The 19,404-nt window shown below is 38.4% G+C and overlaps 1 protein-coding gene across 1 annotated transcript; it reads right to left on the bottom strand.

Annotated features, from left to right (window-relative positions):
- Nucleotides 1–6,049: 6,049 nt before the first annotated feature.
- Nucleotides 6,050–19,404, bottom strand: LOC137138376 (butyrophilin-like protein 2). The gene is made up of 10 exons (XM_067525503.1): nucleotides 19,266–19,404; nucleotides 17,345–17,695; nucleotides 16,986–17,199; nucleotides 16,752–16,816; nucleotides 16,331–16,447; nucleotides 8,788–9,123; nucleotides 7,923–8,145; nucleotides 7,753–7,817; nucleotides 7,458–7,574; nucleotides 6,050–7,055 (listed from the first exon to the last, which is right to left on the bottom strand). The coding sequence occupies exons 1-10, from the start codon at nucleotides 19,312–19,314 to the stop codon at nucleotides 6,487–6,489; spliced, it is 2,106 nt and encodes a 701-aa protein (XP_067381604.1). The 5' UTR covers nucleotides 19,315–19,404; the 3' UTR covers nucleotides 6,050–6,486.

Genomic DNA, 19,404 nt, shown 5'->3' with positions numbered 1-19,404 from the left:
TTGAAACAAACCAGAACACCTGGTTTCATATTACCAAAATATACATTAATCTGGTTTTCCTGTGTTAAAGTTTATTTCTCTAATGTTTCCTCAGAGTCCCCTGCTTTCCACTAAAAGTTTCTAACCTGGACAACTTATTGCAGAATGTAAATAATTAAAATACATTCTCTTCAGAAAGAGAAAAAAAAAACTAAACTAAATACCAAGTGTTTAGAGGTTTAGTCATTATGAGTCACCTGTCAGTGAAACTGAGCATGACAGGTTATGGTCTGGGCTGCCAAATGAATTGTGGTGTTGGCTCAGTGTAAATAAAAACGTTCATAAGAGACAAATAATGGAAAGAAATGCGGACACATATAAATATTGTCCTTATCAGGCTAGCTGGAAACAGCTCTCCAGCCCTCTGTGTTTCACCAAAGTCACTAATGTAGCACTGTGTTGTTTAATTAGAAATGTTAAATTTAAATAAACCATCAAGGCTTCAAATTTCATCTATCAGCAATAAGTCTGCGGATGGCACAGCAGCAGAATGAGGGTAACCACATCTTTCAATAAGCGCAGCAGCCACCAGTCACTTTGTTTTAGACAGAAAAAAAACAGGAAGATAGTCTGAGTTCATTTTTTTTTTTTTTGCCATTTTTGGAACTTCAGGTTCATTGGTTTCATCCCCCACAGAGTTTTAATTATTTTGTTTCGTTAAGTTGATGATGTTGATAACACGAATGTACAAATCAACTTCGCCATTGTTCCACACGCGCCTCAGAGATCAAAGAAATTCAAATTGAAATATTTATGGTTACGCACTACAGAAACTCTTTTCAAAAGAGGAAGACATTTGCCAAGCATTTTCACATTCGTAAAAGAAAGACAGCAGCAGCTAAAGGTGAAGCTGATTTAACCACTTCATGATCGGACAGTATTACTGCATGAGATTCTGTTTTCTCTCAAAGTCACTAAAGCTGTCCATGGTACATGTTATGGAGTAAAAGCATATAAAATGGAAAGAATCGAGTAAAGTACCAGTGCCTCAAAATGTATGCCAGCAGGTCTCATGCACAAAGGTGAATGAACCACTGGTTGCAAAAAGGTCAAATGAAGGAAGAAAAGCTTCCACTTACATTGAAATGGCTTATAAGGTAATGAAAAATTCACCCTAAACCTAATAACAATGCAAACTCGTTTTCTGTGAAGATGTCAGATACATTATCAGTGCTACAGGGTGTTTATTCAAAGTTAGAGTGTGTGGCTGATGTTAGAATCCACAACAAGGTGTGACCACAGAAAACATTTAGAGTGTGGTTTCACTTTACAACAAGACTATAGCTGCAAGTGTGTTTTTAGTGAGGCTCAGACTGAACTGAGCGGTTGGTGCATTGCAGTCTGTTTGGGACTCTTTGTCCCCTCACAGCATTGGAGACAGGCCCAGATCCATCTTGCAGACATGATTGTTGAACAGCTCTGGCGCAGATACAATCCAATTAAGTGGCAGAATCGGTACCAAATAATATAGTGAATTGTGCATTATTTTTGTCAAAAACTCAGCGCTGGGGAAACATGTTCTGTGTCTTCACAAAGACACAGGATGACTGATAGAGAGGGGCGAGGACATTAAGCTGCTTCAGCTGTAAAATGGCAACAGAGGAGCATTTCACACAGCACAAAATTCTGCTTTAATTTTGTCAACAGATAAATAAGCTTTTTTTTTTGTAAATTAACATTTCTTACATTTACATACCGGGTAATAAACAGGTTGTGGTAAAGGACACAAAGCGATGGATCAAAAACATCACATCACACTATCAGGATTAAAAAGTCTTTACTTTGATTCCCTCTGGTGGTAGAATTTAACAACTGGCTGTAAGTACAAGTGGTGGAATAAGGTTTTTAAGTATCGCTGGTTCTGTCATGTAAAATATAAAGTTCAGTTGTGATTAAAGAATAGTTACTATGACAACATATACAAGCAAAACATGAAGGTTTGAGAGCTAAACAAAGGCAGAGAAGGAAAAACATTTTGCTTGTGTAAAATATTGTGTACAGTATTACACTTATGCCATTTACTTATTGCCGTACTGACAGGAAACTTTGTTTTTAACACACCGGTTATCACGGTTCATTATAAAGTTAATGCTAATATGTTTTTATAACAGTGACAAGACACCTTTCAGTAAACATTCCAAACATGTAACTAATTCCTTTATAAATATTAATTAATAGTTATATATAATTATTTTATTGATCATTAATAAGACATTCATAAAAAGATTTTCTGTTTTGCCAGGTAGTCAGAAAATGCTTCTGTTTGTTTCTCATCCTCAATGTAAAAAATTAAGATGATTTATAATAGTGTATAGTATGTTATTATGATTAAATGAATCACATAAAGCGACTTGTTAGGCTACGTAACAAGCCATTATTAACGGTTCCTTGACACATTTATCTTTCAGTATTAGTAATTAAATCCACTTTTATTCGTTAAGCAGAAATTTAGGATTTGTCTGTGTTTGCCAATTGTCCAATTTGCCTGGACATTTTGACAGCGACATCCATCACAGCTGTCAATGATACCGAGACAACTCTGCTTTATATCATCAAATAACGTCTTTAAAATGACTTGTAGAATGACAATATCTGAAGGAAATGACAGAAAGTACCTGAGAGAAACATACTTACTTGATTTTTACTTTTAATTTGAAATTTGGCTCATGTCTAGTTTATGACTTGTACTGCTACCAGCCACCAGGGAGTAATCAACTTTCAGTGGCATCACTTTCAGACGGCTGTCACATCGCCCGTCTCTATTTACAGTCTATGGTTTCCACTTCTGAGAAAAACCACTCACCTAGTTTCTATGAAGACAACTTCACCCCAGCTGACCCAAACAGAAGAGGCAGATTCAGTAAATCCCTGCCAATTAATCACAAAGTACATACACTTCTCTGCAATTTTAAATAACATGTAATAAAAGAATAAGTGTGAGAAAGAGAAAAAACTTAAAGGCAGACTTACTGAGTGTCTTACTATCCACTCAAAAACCCACGTCTGATATGTTCTCAAATATTCTAGACAGGAATCAAATGCCGTAACAGCATCACACCTCACAACCCTGCATTATATAAATAACTCCACCACATTTCTGAAAACACATGCCTGTGTATTTTATAAAGTCCAATAATAGTTGTAGCGTTAACACCATAACAAAGGGTAAATTTTAAATCTTATGTGTGTAACAAGGTGACTGTTCTCTCAGGAGATGACAACACTAAAGTAACACTTATTTTGAAGTTTTTGTGGTCATGCAGAATATTACTTCCTACTGTAACAAGCATATGTGGCTCGTAGACTGCTGAACTTGTATAAAGATGTGGTCAGGGTGGGTAGTCGGACATACAATGTGTCTGATGTTGACAGTGGACAGCACTAATGTGTTGGCATGGGTGTAATTTCTATTGAACATGAAAAGGACATGTCCTGCTCACTTTTCAAATTCCAATTTTTATTGGCCTTCAGTTTTAATGTGAATTATTCACTAAAACAACAATAAATGATAAATGGTCTGCACTTATATGGCATTTTTCTACCTGTTGCCACTCAAAGCGCTTTACACTGCTTCTCATTCACCCATTCGTGCTCACAATCACAAACACACACACACACTAATGGGGGAGCTGCTATGCAGCTGGCCAACACTCACCAAGAGCAACTAAGTTGGGATTCAGGGACTTGCTCAAGGACACTTCAACATGTGATCAGAGGAAAAAGACGGTGTAACTTTCTTGTCAAACACAGCTATGTATACTTTATTTCTCACCCATGTATTTTCATCTTTAAAAACATTTGCAAAGATCAGCCTTGAATAATTTGAAATTAGACTAGAGTGAGTTTGTCAGAGTTTGCAGCCCACTCTTCAAATGCTAACTCAATAGCATTCTCTTTAAACCTGTTACCAAATTATTACCTCCCACAAATAAAAATAACTGGTGTAGTGACATGGGGACTCAAACAATGCATGATTTATCTCTCGATCTTGGTATCAAACTGCAGGCATCAGGCCTGAAACGTGGCTCTTTTACTGCAGCAGCATGTTAACATGTTTTTTCTGGGTTATTTAGCCAAATTTAGCTGATTTGCACTTTTAAAGTCCTTAATCAGAACTTTTAATGTCATCTCTCCTGTGGAGCTGTTGCCTATGTGGCGGCCATCTTTACACAAATGAAGCACATGAAGTCATGTCAGCTGCAGAGTCACAGCAGCTCCCTCTGCTGACTTTCCAGGATTACAGCACAATCTTTACAAAAGAAAGAAGCTATTTGCTTTTGTCCTTTTGTCTAAGCTTCTTGTTCTTCCAACAAACAGTTAATTTCTAACCTTGAATTCTAATGTCAAATGTGTTTTGTTAAGAGCAGCTTTAAGTCACGATGGGATCTATGTGTAGTACCAGTGATGGTGATGTTGACGCCGTTGATCTGCTGTCTGTCGACAGACTCGCACCAATACACCCCACTGTCTGATGGATGGATGCAAGTCGAGCCTGAAGAAGCTGTGCCCCAACCAGAGGAGCAGGGCCTGATCCCACCCTCCACCGTTTTCCTCTTCACCTTCCAACCGGTGGAATTTAAATGATCCTCACAGTTCAGAGAGATGGTATCGTACCTGGAGAACTTGGACCTGTCAGGACTGATCCGAAGGCAGGCTGCATGTTGGGAGCATGGAGAGGAAGGATAGAAGGAAATAAATAGGGCAGGAAGTTAGACAACAACAAAAAAAAAAGTTAGGGGAAAAGTTTAAGAAACTCATTGAAATACATTGTAAATATACAAGAATTATAACAAAAAAAGGAAAAAATTAGAGACTAAGACATAAGCAAACACTAGTGCTAAAGGAATGAACAACAGAATAACATATGGTAGGTAAAATAAATCGAAAGTATAAAAAATAAAAATAAAAACACAAACAGAGCAGAAACTATAAAAAAAGGTTTAAGAATGAGAGGAGAAAGGGAAAACTGAAATGAAAATAAAAACAAAAACAAGTAAAAGATGGTGTGATGACAATAGCAAAGTAGCCTGAAAAGACGGATTTTCTTTTAAATAAATAACAAAAACAGGAACTTCAGACCTGCAAAGTAACGTCAAAGTTTGTTCTCACGCGGCACTAGACAGAATGGTGCATCCTGTCTCACCCATCTTTGCACTTCCACTCTGACAAACATCACCCTCACAAACAGGTTTGAAACGCTTTGACATTATCCTTAAAATGAGCTGAAGCTGCTCAAAAAGTCATTTTTTTCAGTCCATTCAGGATAATCAAGCAGCTGCCAAAACAGTTCTTTTGTCAACTTGTTGTCATTGTCTTCCTAAGGAGTTGTTACGGTGAAGATGTTTTTATATTTCCAGCTGACACGAGGGAACATTAGCATAAATTTGGATTCACACATGACATGAAGTCTAATATTCAGTTATTTTCAGCTCTGTTTTGTCTCTATCTCTACTATTTGCTGTCTCAGGCACTGTGTAGTAAGACTCTGGACCATTTTTACAGAACTAGCTGTTCTGCTGCAACTTGATATTATAGTTTGCAGATGAGAGGAGTGAGCATGAACCCAAATGGTACAAATGTAGACTATAAAAACAAAACAATGAGCTAAAAGTGGCCAACAATCAGCAACAAAACTGATAGTAACTGCTGTGCCGGAGGGCGTTTCTTTATGAGCTTCTGTTCGTGGATAGTTTCAAATGGCAAATTGTAGCGGGTACCTCATCTTCAGTGTATCTCGTTGTCTCGTTTTTTTTTAAGCCTCAGCAAAAAGCTGGTTTATCCCACATTCCATCTTTAAAAGCTAATTCAAACAAGTGAAACCATGAGTTGTTCCAGACTGACCCATTGTTGTCTACGTGTGATTGAAGGTATAAACTACACCAAACCACTTTACAACACTATAGCACAAAGGGTTAAATCAATTCAGAAATGCACAAGCTTATCTCCGGGGTGTGTTCGTCATCTGATATCAGCTCTTAGACTGGTGTTGTATGAATGACATGACCGCAGAAAGTAGACAAATTGTTTAACTGAATTTCAAAACACACTAAAGCCAACATACAATAAAAAACATGACAACAACAAAGACATTGCAAATATTAGTATATGTAAGCATTAAAAAGTATCATAATGAATACGATTAAGATACAATACATTACTGTATGCTATGTTACTATGCTTAGTATCTAGAAAAAAGTGCAAACAGGACGTAACAGCCGATTAGCTTAGCTTAGCATAAAGATGAGGAATGGGGAAAAAGGTATATTTGCTACATCCAAATGTAAAGGTAGGCATCACACCCTAGATCTCACTGACCACTAACAGTGGTTATTAGAAAGTACAAAAAAAGTCCCACCAAGCTTCATATAAGCATGGACCCTGAATGTCAACCCCGGTTTCAAGCACTTCAAGTACTTGCTTTCAGGAAATCTTCAACTGAAGCTTTTACTAGTTTGTTTTTTTTTCCAATGACATGAGTGGTTCAGACTCTTCTGTCACATCTCCCAGGACAGTGTAGGGGTTAGTAGACTGGGGTTTGGACTGAAATTCCGAGGAATGTCTACGCTGAAGCTTGGAAAGCTTCCGACGAGGCTGAGCAGAAGACTCACTCAAAGAACGCCCAATGCTAGCTAGTTTTTTCCTGCGCGCTGTTACGGGCAAAGAGCCCGGGCTGCTGTTTCTGCGCTGGTTTCTTTTGTCTGCTGTTGGATTACTGGATTGTAAAGTGTCGGGTTTTGGAGGGTTGGTGTTGGTGTTGAGTGTCGGTGTTGAGATGTAGTCGCTGCGGACGAACCTCGGCTGTTTGTACTGGCAAACACCTGCGATCAGTAGATGGCGGATGGTTTCGTTTCTTTTATGAAGCTGTAACTTGAGGTGAGTCACTTCTCTTTGAAGTGTATCATTGGCACCGTTTGCCACGTTGTCAGCCCAGTCGCACTGCTCCACATGTGACTTTTCAATGCAAATACGCAGTGGACTTTCTTCTGACACCTGTCCGATATCTGACAGTGTTTGTCCTGAAAAAATACAGGAAAACATGTGAAGACATTAGTCATGTTTTCCACCAGCCCAACTTCCTAATTGACTACTGTACTGGCCATAACAAAATGCACTGACTTTCAGTTTCACCAGGCTTTCAAACCTTTGTGGGATGAGCAGAAATAGCCTGCTCACCCTGAAAAGTACCCAGTAGAAATATACCACTGTCTACAGTTGAATTGTAAAGAAATCCTGGATGACAAAAATTTAAACAAGTCCCGTTTTTTTAAAGTTGCAGTGGCTGAACTTTGTGGTCTGTTTTTTTCTGTATGTTATTTAGTTGTTTCAAAGTGCTGATGTGCCACCTTGTGGCAGAGACAAAACTATTGAGAATGAGAATTTGTGACAAATACTAAACTGCATTGGGGTCAGTGACTTACCAGATTTGCCGCATCTTTTCCACAGCCAAATAGCTAATCCACATGTGATTACAAACGATAAAATGGACCATCCAATAGTGATGAAAGTGATTAGACAGCAGGAGCTGATGATGTGAGCTGAAACCACGATAAATGACGACAAACATTAATATATAGTCACTATATGACTAATCTGTCATCAGAAAAGATTCTGAGTCTGTCGGCTTTTTCTTGCCCAGACAGAGATGTTTAAACAAGAGAAGTGTCGGAATGCAGAAATGTGAGATGTAAAGATATTTATAACTGAAAAAAATACCTGGTATGAGAATGTCTGTGTGTCTAACCAAGTTGAATTCTGGGTGGTGAACTCTGCAGGTGATGCTGTGATAAATAAAAATAAAAAAAATAAATATTACTGGAAGCATAATTTATAAACCACACGTTTTGTTAATGGAAGAGTCAATGCTTGTGATTGAATTTGAATACCTCGGTCTGAAGCTGGTAGCAGAAAAGAGATTCATTCTTCGTCTCGCAGTGTAATTCCCTAGGCCGTCTTTGTCTCTTTTTAGGTCTTCGGCAGGGAGCTCGTTTCCCTGATCATCCAGAAACGTGATCTCAGGCTCTAGCAGTGAGGTGTTGGCCTCACACTGCACAGTCAGTCCTCCACAGCCAGCTGAGACCACTGAGAGCTTCGGCTCGGAAACTGTGCCTGGAAAAAAAATTCATCACACAAGGTGTCGCCTGTAAATTTTCTACCAATCACTTTAATTACATTCTATTAATGTACTTTTCAAGTCTATGTATGTCAGATAAAAGCAGTTGTTTTCATTTACAGCATGTTATTGGAAACAGGTGGTGCCAACCCTGTGGAAAAGTTTATTACCAACCAAATTATAAACGTTGCAAAGCTACAATACTGTAAATCTGTAACCCACTGTCACTGTCAGTGTGACTCCCTTGGGTGGAGCCCAGCTTCAGAAAGACTGAGGAAACAATGTTGTTTAATTACTGACCGAATATAACAGAAACACACATCATTATTGCACATAACTGGAATCCACACCCAGACCTTTTTACAAGACCTGTGTAAACATGCTACTTTATATCGATACTTATACGATACACAGAACTTTTAGAATACTGTATTTTCTTTCTTATTCAGGCCAGAACACTTTCAATTGACAGACCCAACTGCATGAGAAAAACAGGAAGGTTTCAACAATGAGGTACCCTGAACTAACCAAATTTTATATTGTTTATTTCAGTGCTGGGTCTTTTTCATATGTATTGTCTGTCGTCATTATCATAACCAAGCAGTGTGAGACTGTTTTATTTAAGTGACTGCACGCACCCACAACCAGCTCCACTGTTGTAACGTCTTGAGGGCCATTCTTCAGCGTCATGCACTTGTAAGTTCCTGCATCCGACAGCAGCACGTTGGAGATCCTTAATGAAATGTTTCCATTTTTCAGTTCCTTTGGTATGAGGCTCGTCCTGTACTCAAAGGCCCGATCATTCATCTCATACGTCTCGCAGCCATCCCGGTACAGGAAGACGACGTTTGGCTCCAGACCTTTCTTGGACCACTCCACGTCTGGAAAGTCACTGATGGCAGTGATGTTGAAACTGCACGGCAGGATGACATCTCCACCCTCGAAGGCCAAGATGTTCTCTGGTAAACCAGGCACTGAGGAAAAACAGGAAAACCCAAGCTAAACAATATGGAAGCAAGACAGTTGTTTTGTAAAGTTGTGTTCGTTTTCATCGAAGAGTATCACCTAAGTCTAAACCTAGATGATTCTGTTTGTTTGTGAGGAAAATGCATCAAATATCGTTCATAATCAAGGCTTTTCTGTCACAAAAGGATATGACTTGAGTTCACAAGTGTAATGCTCAGATGAACCCATCAGTACTTTCTATCTGTGCTCAGATCTAGGTAAAAGCGTTGACGTGAACAGGCCTTTGCTGTTTTTCCCCCTAAGCTGTGGAACTCTTTGCCTCCGAATATTTGCGTTATATCTAAGAACCATACTTTAAAATTCAAACTTGTTCAAGCTGGCTTAGGTCAATTCCTGATGTTGTCAAGCACTATATAAATAACGGTTACATTACATTTTGTAAAACTTTTAGGATGCTGTTGAGATACACAGATTTGGCAGCTGAGGCAGAAGAGTGAGCCTGGAGAGCTAAAAACTCCCTAGTTCAGGTTGACTGTAGGTTGGAGTTTTTGTCATGATCCTGGCCTTGGACTTCAGTTTGTTTATTGCTTAACCATCTTAACCTAGACTAGGTCATTCTTTTTGCACACCCCCTTTTGTTATAGCAAACTGATTCTCCCCTGCATGTGTGTCTGGTTTCTCCGTTCCCCCAACATTGTTAGTTAATCTTAGTTCCCCTCACTTACGTATATATTTAGGGTTTTAGGATTATTTCTTGTTTGTTTAGTTTGTGGTGTGTTAGTGCATGTGCTTTCCTGTCCTCCTTTGGAGCAATCTTCTGTTGTCTTTTGTTAACCTCCTCTCGCTGTCACCTCAACTGGGTCCTTAATAATACACAAATCCTTACATTTTTGGAAAATTTGTTTTCTTTTAACCGAACTCGTATGAAAGGGCAGGAAGGGAAAACAGAGTTGGTGAAAAACTGGAGCTCTGAGGCCTTTGGATCAATATGAAGAAATTGTGCTGAATATGATTCAGTGATTGACAACGGACAAACGTCCTGACGGGTTTGTTTGATTGTACCCAGATACTGTAGGTTAGACACTAATAAACTGCATTGATAGAAAGGCACCCTCCTGATACAGAGGGCTGTCTAAACTTTAAGCCTGTTCATCAGAAACCTGATTGGAATCCTGGGTGGGCCTATAAATGCAGGAATCACAAAGTGAAGTTGAACTACTTAAGTGTGAACGTGTGGAGTGTGTGGTTGCAGGTAAAGACGGAGGTGGTTCAGTGATGCTGGAACAAACTGTTGAAACAACACCAATTAAGAAAAAGGTCTCCACCCAAACGATTGCATGCGTGAGCTCAAATAGCTGTTTGAAGTTTTATGCGCTGCTCAAAATGTCATCACACCAATGTATTAATCACAACTCATCCTTCTTAACGCCTGAGCATGAATGGAAGAGTGCAACTGATCTCTTTGTTAAATCTAAGTTTATTGTATATTTTCCCCATGACTCCTGCTCCCTGGGCCGACTCAGCCAAGTCTTTGGTCAATACGCCAGCCATAAACGGGGAACGGAGATGCATGAAATACTGACACTTTCAAGTAAAACCTTTTAACCATGAACACATTTGCCAGTTCAGGAGGAAACGCAGAACAATATATATAAGGTGGGTAACATTTGGCTGATATCCAACAGCTCCTCGTGCTCTAAATGGTAGGTAGGTCAAAAAGACGTCATTAAAAACTACACTGTGCACATTTCGAATTGTGTTTTAGTGCTCTAATTAACTGTGCACCTGCTTGTCAGCAGATAATATGTAGAAAATTTGTAAAGCTGCATGGTATGTGAAACTTGTTTCCTCTGGGTGTTCCTCCCGCAGTCCAAACACAAGGAGGTTAATTGTTCATTCTTAATTGCCTGTAGGTGTGGATGTTATCTCATTTTCACTGTGTACCACTGTGTATAGTAGAAATGACAATAAAAGCCAGTTGACTTGACTTGACTTGAGCATGTGCGTCACCACTGTGCATAGGCTGGCAGCCAATCTGCCACTTACCCAATGCAGGCTGAGGTCACCACAAACAGCTATAGCTGTCGAATGCACCTCCAGATCAACAAAACGACTATTTCATACGTCCATTTTATTGTTGACGTATCTCACCACCTCACAATCTTTAGAAAACATTAAATAAATTCAGTTTGACCTGCATTCATGATCTAATGAACCCTTTAATGTTATTCTATAGGACCCTGTCTTCGTTTAGTTGAACAGTAGGTAAAAGGAAACTTAAACCACTGACGGCTTGAAATGATTTCTGGCATTTGACCAACAAATCTGGCGCATGCATTACAAACGAGCATGGTGGTGCAGATTCTTAGGCACCTTGCCACCGTCAAGGTCAAGTCTTCAAAGATGTTATTAAATTCCTGTACCAGTTGGACACATATCATTATAATTAATATATGTATAATATCCATGTTATTAGTGTTAGTAGTAGCAGCAATATTGGCCTAATTCAATATGTTTTATGTTAAAGTCAGACCCTTGGTGCCATAAATGCCAAAAATTTGTATCAAGTTGAATATACATAAACTTTTATTACTTGTGATAGTAATAATACTCGTAGTTCTGGTACAATTGTAGTAGTATAGTCACAACTAAGAGTGTTTAGGCCAAAACATCACAGCAAACTGTATTATTATTATTATTATTATTATTATCGACTGTTCTTGAACTAAATGCTATTAGAATTTTTAGTTTTTAGGCACTGCTTCATGTTGCATCTTCCCTGAAAGTCTAAGCATGTATGAATCTTTTTAAACATACATGTACTCTGATTTCTTCAGGGTGTTAAATGTTAAAATCGTTTGTAGCAGGTGAAAAGTTTCGGGACAGCTGAGCCACATCAGCAACGAGACTGATCTACATTACATGGGAACATTATGTGCTGTTTTCACAGTGCCCCAGGTAAAAGTGGTAACAAACAGTGTTGCCACAGTAAAACTGGTTCACAGGCACACCTGTAGTAGGGTTGGCAATGATTGCCAAATCCTTTTAATGCGGAAACCCAACTGTGTGAAAGGATCAGTGACTGGGATCCCTGAACTGGAGTCATTGTTTGATGTGACCATTAATATTTCTCTTTGAAATGTCAGTAAATACAGAAATAGTGAGCTACTCCAAGAGATGCAAAATGACTCCAAAGAGACAGAAAGTAGCAACAACAACAACAAATTGCCTCATGTTCACATGTCTGTGCACAGGCCCAATGTCTCCAAATCCATCCATGCTTCTGATTTGGATATTAAAGGTGTGTGACAATCCAAAAGCTGCGACAGGGTTCTAAAATGTTTCACCTAGCTAAATATTTCTGCACCTTTAATACAACATTCAACAGATCCACTGATTATGCTGTACCTGCAGCAGCATGTTGAATTCCAACAGTTTAATGGGTGAAAGCCTAAACAACACAATCCTGCAGAGTGGCAACTTTTAAGGCATTAACACTAGAATACAGCATCGCAGCCTGCAGCTTTTGAACCTGAGTCATCTTATTTGTTTACAGGAGTTAATTATCAACTCAGATAAAGTGGAAAATAACCAGATGCACACTTTGGTATGATTTTGAAATACTTCTACTTTACTGGAGTGTTTCCACTTTAGGGAATAATTTGATAGAAGCTAATGCATTAGTTACTATTTACTTTTGCAGATGCAGATTATCAACAAAAAATTTAATCAGCTAATACATCATTATAGATGATTCAGCACATAAAGTAGCTCTTTCTGTTTGCAGGTCCTCACAGCAGCATATTAATTAATATTGAGAGTTTTGAGAGATGGTCAAACAGAAATGTATGCACATTCAGTGTATTCGAAATACATTTATTTGTACTTAATGTGTATTTTTGAGCCTATAGTACTCGTGGTGAAGCTTATTACAGTATTCTTTGGCCTGCACTTCCATTTGAATACTGAATGCTGTGATTTGTCCTAATCAGATTTTATGCATTTTTATGTTTTATCTTTATTATCATGTTTCCTGCCGTTTATTGTAGTTAATTTTTACACACACAGAAACACGTCCGTACCCTGGAGTGATGAGCATACTGCTTGTACCTGCTACACCCGAACAAACCATCAAATGAGAAACTATTTTACCATGTAGTAAAAGTTTATGAACATAAACGATTCAGACTGATTTGAGCCTCCTTAAACATTTTTCAAACATTTTTATATCATATAGTGTATAAATGTATGAACATTTATAAATATAAGGTATCAGAATTAAAAAGACAATTTAAAAAAAAAATCAATAGACTACCTACCTGTGCAATGGGAGAGCAAAGCAATAAGGAGAAGACTGTTAGACATCCCCAAAACACAAGTAATGAAACAAAATATCCTCCAATAATCCAACACGTGTCTTTGAACTCCAAAAACCTCTGTCACTAGATCAGCTGTAGTCAGACTGACAACAAACCCTCGTCAGGTTTGGATCTGGAAAAAGGTCAATCGAAAACTTCCCGTGCTTTAGATCCTCCCACCTCAGTGCATTACGTCAGCTACAGGTGATTAAAAACATGATAACCGCTGGTGATACTTTACAGTTACTTTTATTGAGGCAAAACCATAAAAGTCTTAACAAAGTATATGAAATGGGGAGAAACAATGACCAAAACCATAATTAAATGTAAACTATTCCATACACAAAAACACTATTATTTAAACACTTACATACATTATAAATAATAAGTTAATTTGAAACTTAATAATGACTTGACTGGAAACTTGTAACAAAGCTTATTAGAATTGTACTTTATCAACATGATATAAGAGCAAGAAAATGTTAAAGCCCAAACACTTGAAATATTAAACAAACATCACAGGCTTATCTGCAGGAGGAGTGTGTTTGAAATCAAGTGAACACCAAGAGTGTGTGAAGTTATTTAATATTTTGTTCTACTTAATTTTAAATCCTACACTAAAAATTTAACAGTGCAATTATTTTCTGTTACCATAACTTAACAATTTATACAAAAGAGCAGTACAATTTTTATACTGAAAAGTTAACAGATAAAGTACTTTAAAACGGCCCAATATTTAAAGAAAATGGAAAAAAAGTTTTTGGACCCTTAAATAATATGAAACTATTTCAGTAGACCTTCAGAATAAAAATATAAACCTGAAATTATGTAAAATATGGCCTGTTGGAACCAATATGGGTGTTTTTACTTATAAGTGGCATTATTAGAGAAATTGCACTCCAAGCGTTCAGGCGCCGATAATTACTATAGTGACTGTCCTTTCTCTTATATGCTAACATAGGCAGGGGGTACTCAATCCTGGTCTAACTATCCCTGCCCTACCTACTGCTGACCACCTGAATCAGGTGGGTTCAGTTGACCAGAAGCTGGAAGATACCAGTTAACTTAGAGTTTCCACATTCCAAACATTTTCTAAATAGGTATATTCCAGCTTCTGGTTGACGGAACTCACCCGATCCTGGTAATCAGCAGAAAGAAGAGCAGGGGTAGTTAGAAAGCAAGCACAACACGGATAGTTAGGAACAGTAGGTAGACCCTTCACATGTAAAGGACCTTTATCTCTGGATGACTGTTGTTGAATGGTGGGAGGCAGGTGTGACTGCAATATTATATAGTCCCAAACAAAAAGCCTGTGTTTCAAGTCATGTCTATCGTAACGTACCTTTGGAGATTCATGCCCACTGCAATCGACCTCCACAAACATTTATCAACTCCAGGTGAGCATTAAGAACAAAGTGTAGCCATTCATTGATAGTTGGGATGGGGGGACTGAATCAGAAGCCTAAGAAATAATTACCCTCATTGGTTGATTGAGAGTTGACATCAATTAGCATAGCTTAGCATCAAGACTGGAAATGAGGAATCAGACCTTACTAAGGCGTATAAATAATACTCACCACACTCCTAAACTATTACTAAAAATGTTTAAAAAAATATATATATTTTTTCCACCCTACTGTGGCTACATTCTTGTTGTAACCGAGTCATTTAATTAATTACACTCTTCATGCTGAATCTCTTACTAGAATAAATACTGTAAGGATGAAACATGGTTAGTGTATTTTCCTTTCAGCAGCCATAGTTTGGCAGACCTATTAAGATATTTTTTAAAATGATTAGTTCAACACAATAACAAACCCTCCATCATTGGTTCTGACTTATGTCAATAGTACCTATCAATGTATACAGTAAATGTTCCTATTTGTATTTAGGAAATGTAAAAGTGCTCAGAGTCTTTGTTCTCTTTTGTGTAGCGCTTAGTACCGTTGAGTGATGATGGAATCACTGAGGGATGTCTGTGATGAGGTGTTGCTTGGGTTGGCGCAAGACTCACGTAAGGAAAAACAAACATGACTTAGTGGTCCTTTTTCTGAAAAAGAACTCAACTTCATAGATTTGTTGTTTATCATGCTCCTGAAGGTGCAAGAGAGGAGTTCTTGGCTTGGTGCTTGATCATCGTTGTCCTTTTGAATGTCAGGTTTTGGACCATCATTCTTGGGTAGACTGGTGCTATTCGGACAGTTGCGGTGGGTTGAGATTGTTGTTTTTAGGTTGCGGTGAGACTGTGTAGGGCATTTAGACGTATCTGGATGTCTGTGCTGACAAACAGGACCTAGCTGAGGTGTCACTTTGTCCTTTAGATTGCAGTTGGCTTCTAACTTGAGGCGTTCCACTTCTCTTTGAAGCTGGTCAGGCTGGTTATTTACACTATCAGTCTCCAGAAGTGACCGACCTTCAGAGGTGTAACAAATTATATTTTGTTCTGATGGCCATGTTTGTGTTTCCACTGTGTGAATACAGAAGAAAGGTGTGCAATAGCATTATTTACTGAGGAATGTTTCCAGTTTACTTGGATCTAGTTTATCGTGGGTTTGATAATACTGTAATAATACTGTTAAAATACAGATTTTGTATTCAAACATTCTGTAATTTTCTTTATAATAAATCTCCCTATTTTTGAGGTTAACTCACTAACATGTTGTGCAAGTTATTGGCAAAGGGTTTTCTAATGTATGTTTGCTAAAATAGAACTAGTGGGCTGTGCTGTTTGTCATAGTGGCTTGTATCAATGTCCTTGTTTGGTGATGACCTGCCATCTTGTGGTGATAATAAATTACTGCAAAACGTTAAGCTCTTTCAGGCAAATACTATATTATTTTGGTGTTATATGACTTACCAGGTTTGCAACGTCTCCTCCATATGCTGACAGCCACTACACACACAAGTGCAGAAACTAAAATGGTGACTCCAACAGTGATGATGGCGGTGAGAAAGCAGGACTTCCTGAAGTCAGCTGGACAGACAATAAACACTCTGATGTAATCGTGATTTTAATAAATGTTCGATAAAGAAAACATGACTAGTCTGTGTACTGCTGACTAAGGTGCCAACTAAGTGAGTTCTACTGTACATGTAGGAGCCATGTAGTCAAAACATGTAAAACAAAATTATATAAATATTAAAAAGTTAAATACTAAAGTGACCAACAAACCTAGAAACATTTATTAATTGCATGAATTTTGTACAGCAAAAAGGGGTTAAACCACTACTGTGACACTATCTGAAGTTAAGCTTTATTTGAACCAGCTCCACTTTACCTGATACGCGAATCTCTGTGTGTCTGACCAGGTTGAACTTTGGCTGGTGAACTCTGCAGGTGACTCTGTCATGAACATTTCAGAATAAATAAACTAGAAATGCTACACAAAGGAAAACAAATCATAACCTTTTAACAGTTATGAATCTGTTTGATGGGTAACTACAAGTCAAATGAATGAGTAAAATGTAAGATTTTGTAGAAATTGATTTGAGAAATAAAGTGAAATGTGAACCTGTTGGTAGCAGAGTGGAGAGTCATTCTTCTTCTTATAGTGTAACTCCCACCGGCATCTTCATCTCTCTTTGGATCTTCGGCGGGAATTTTGTTTCCCTGATCATCCACAAACGTGATCTCAGGCTCTGGCAGTGAGTAGTTGGCCTCACACTGCAGAGTCAGTCCTCCCCAGTCAACTGAGACCACTGAGAGTTTCGGTTCAAAAACGGACCCTAGAAAAACCCGAAAACCAGCTCTATTAAAATCTATTTATTCTTTCAGTATTCATAATAATGATTGAAGAGCTCAGACTCATACTGGGGAAATAGGCATCAGGTAAATATATATTTTATTAGCTATTTAAGTGACTGCACGCACCCACAACCAGCTCCACTGTTGTAACATCTCGAGGGCCATTGCTCCAAAGCGTCATGCACTGGTACCTTCCTGCATCAGACAGCTGCACGTTGGAGATCCTTAATGAAATGTTTCCATTTTTCAGTTCCTTTGGTAGGAGGCTCGTCCTGTACTCAAAGGCCCGATCCTTCATCTCATACGTCTCGCAGCCATCCCGGTACAGGAAGACGATGTTTGGCTTCAGATCTTCCTTGGACCACTCCACTGTTGGAAAGTCACTGCTGGCAGTGATGTTGAAACTGCACGGCAGGATGACATCTCCACCCTCGAAGGCAAAGATATTCTCTGGTGGACCATGAGCCAAGGATTCACCTACAGCAATAGAAAATAGAAAAATCAAATGAACTGAAAAAGGGATCAACCATTTTAGGAGCTTTGATTATGCAAATGGAGCAGAGAGGTAGTAGGGAAGCTGGAGGGAAGTTTAATGGCAGTCATATACATATTCCAGTCAAAATAAAATGCAAAAGAAGCAAGTTAAATATCAGTGACAGTGTCCTTTAAGAGAGTTTGGTGAATCTGAATTAAAACAAACCTCATGAAGAAAAGTCTGATACATTTATTCCATGTTAAAACTATGCATAGTCCACAAGTGTGCATCAGGTCTGCGGCTCTGCTGTACCTAAGTCATATCTGTGACTCACTTTTCATGCAAAGGCATTAATGCATAAATTAGAATTAGAATCAGCTTTCGTTACCTTTGGGGGCGGTAAAAAAAGCAATGCAAGCTGCCCATCCTCTTTAAATTAAATGCTAAGCTAACTGGCTGCAGGTTCATATCTTTCATATTTAAAACAATAAACATAAAAACAATATCTTGAGGTGTGCAGTAGTTTGCGTCATAGTATAATGGCTCTTTTAATTGATGCACATTCCAAAGTCGTTGTTGGCATGTGTGCACAGCCACACAGTCATTTTACTTATTTTACTTTATTTTTATTATTATTACTCTTTACATGCCCTTATTGTATAGTGTCATTTATATTTATATTTGATCTAGATTTTTAAGCTCCACTGTTAGTATTATCTGTAAGCACCATGGATCCGAGAGTTGCACAATTTCAATTCCCTGTATGTATAAGTACTGTACATGTGGAAGAACTGACAATAAAACTTGTCTTGATTTTCTCACACGCAATAATTGCTCACACATCAACCAGTTTCACTTTCCTTCAGCTTTCTTTGTCTGCTTGTTGTGCAATCTTGGACTTTCCTCTATTCCAATCAGATGTCAGATCATCGTCAATAGTTAAATGTTCCTGACTTGTGATAAGATCGTCTTACACACACACACACACACACACACACACTCCAGCCCCCCCCCCCCCCCCCCCCCCCCCCCCCCCATCTATCTGTAGGTGAAAAGAGAGAGAGCATTTTTTTGTGGTGTCCTACTCCGCCCTTGTTCCTAGGTCGGTGTCTCTCTCATGTCAGTGGAATGAAGAACCGCCACGGAAAAGTACTGGCTCACAGATAACACACGTTACAAATACACTGATATGAAGGAGTGACGTTCGGCTTAAATAATTGAATGATTACAGTAGTTATAATTATTAAAATGTGACACACATGTATTGAATATCCTGGGATTTGTGTCAAGTCCTTTTTTAATTATGTCCTGTTCAGTGCTCTCTTGTTTTATTTGTTCTCCTGAACGCTGCATTAATATAAGCATGTTCTCTTTACTCACTCGCTGCAGGACTCTACTTTAAACCATCTCACCTACACACGGGGGTTTGAGAATGAAACACAAAAGACTTCAGTCATCATCAGTCAGTGTCCTCTGTATTACCAAGACACAGATCTGTAGCTGATATGTGGACCCTGGAGGACGACCCTGTGAATGACTACATTTAAAAGAAATTCTGAAAAAAGTCCCCACCTGTACAACCGAGCAGCAGAGCAGGAACCAGGAAAAGACGATGATACATGCCCAAAACACTTCCGTCAAAAAAGATAAAGAGTCATCATCCCACCAAAGAGTCTGCTTTTCTGACAAAGGTCAGTGTGTCTCTGCAGAG

The sequence above is a fragment of the Channa argus genome, chromosome 12 (assembly GCF_033026475.1).
Source record: "Channa argus isolate prfri chromosome 12, Channa argus male v1.0, whole genome shotgun sequence".
Lineage (NCBI taxonomy): Eukaryota > Metazoa > Chordata > Actinopteri > Anabantiformes > Channidae > Channa > Channa argus.
Note: the sequence above shows the minus strand (reverse complement) of the source record. Positions and strands in the feature narration are given on the sequence as shown.

Coding starts and splice junctions, on each gene's coding strand:
- LOC137138376 (XM_067525503.1), bottom strand. CDS start 19,314: ATGTATCATCGTCTTTTCCTGGTTCCTGCTCTGCTGCTCGGTTGTACA. Junction 7,575..7,752: donor CACAGACATTCTCATACCAG/GTATTTTTTTCA, acceptor TCGTGGTTTCAG/CTCACATCATCAGCTCCTGC. Junction 7,056..7,457: donor GAAAAGATGCGGCAAATCTG/GTAAGTCACTGA, acceptor GTATTTTTTCAG/GACAAACACTGTCAGATATC.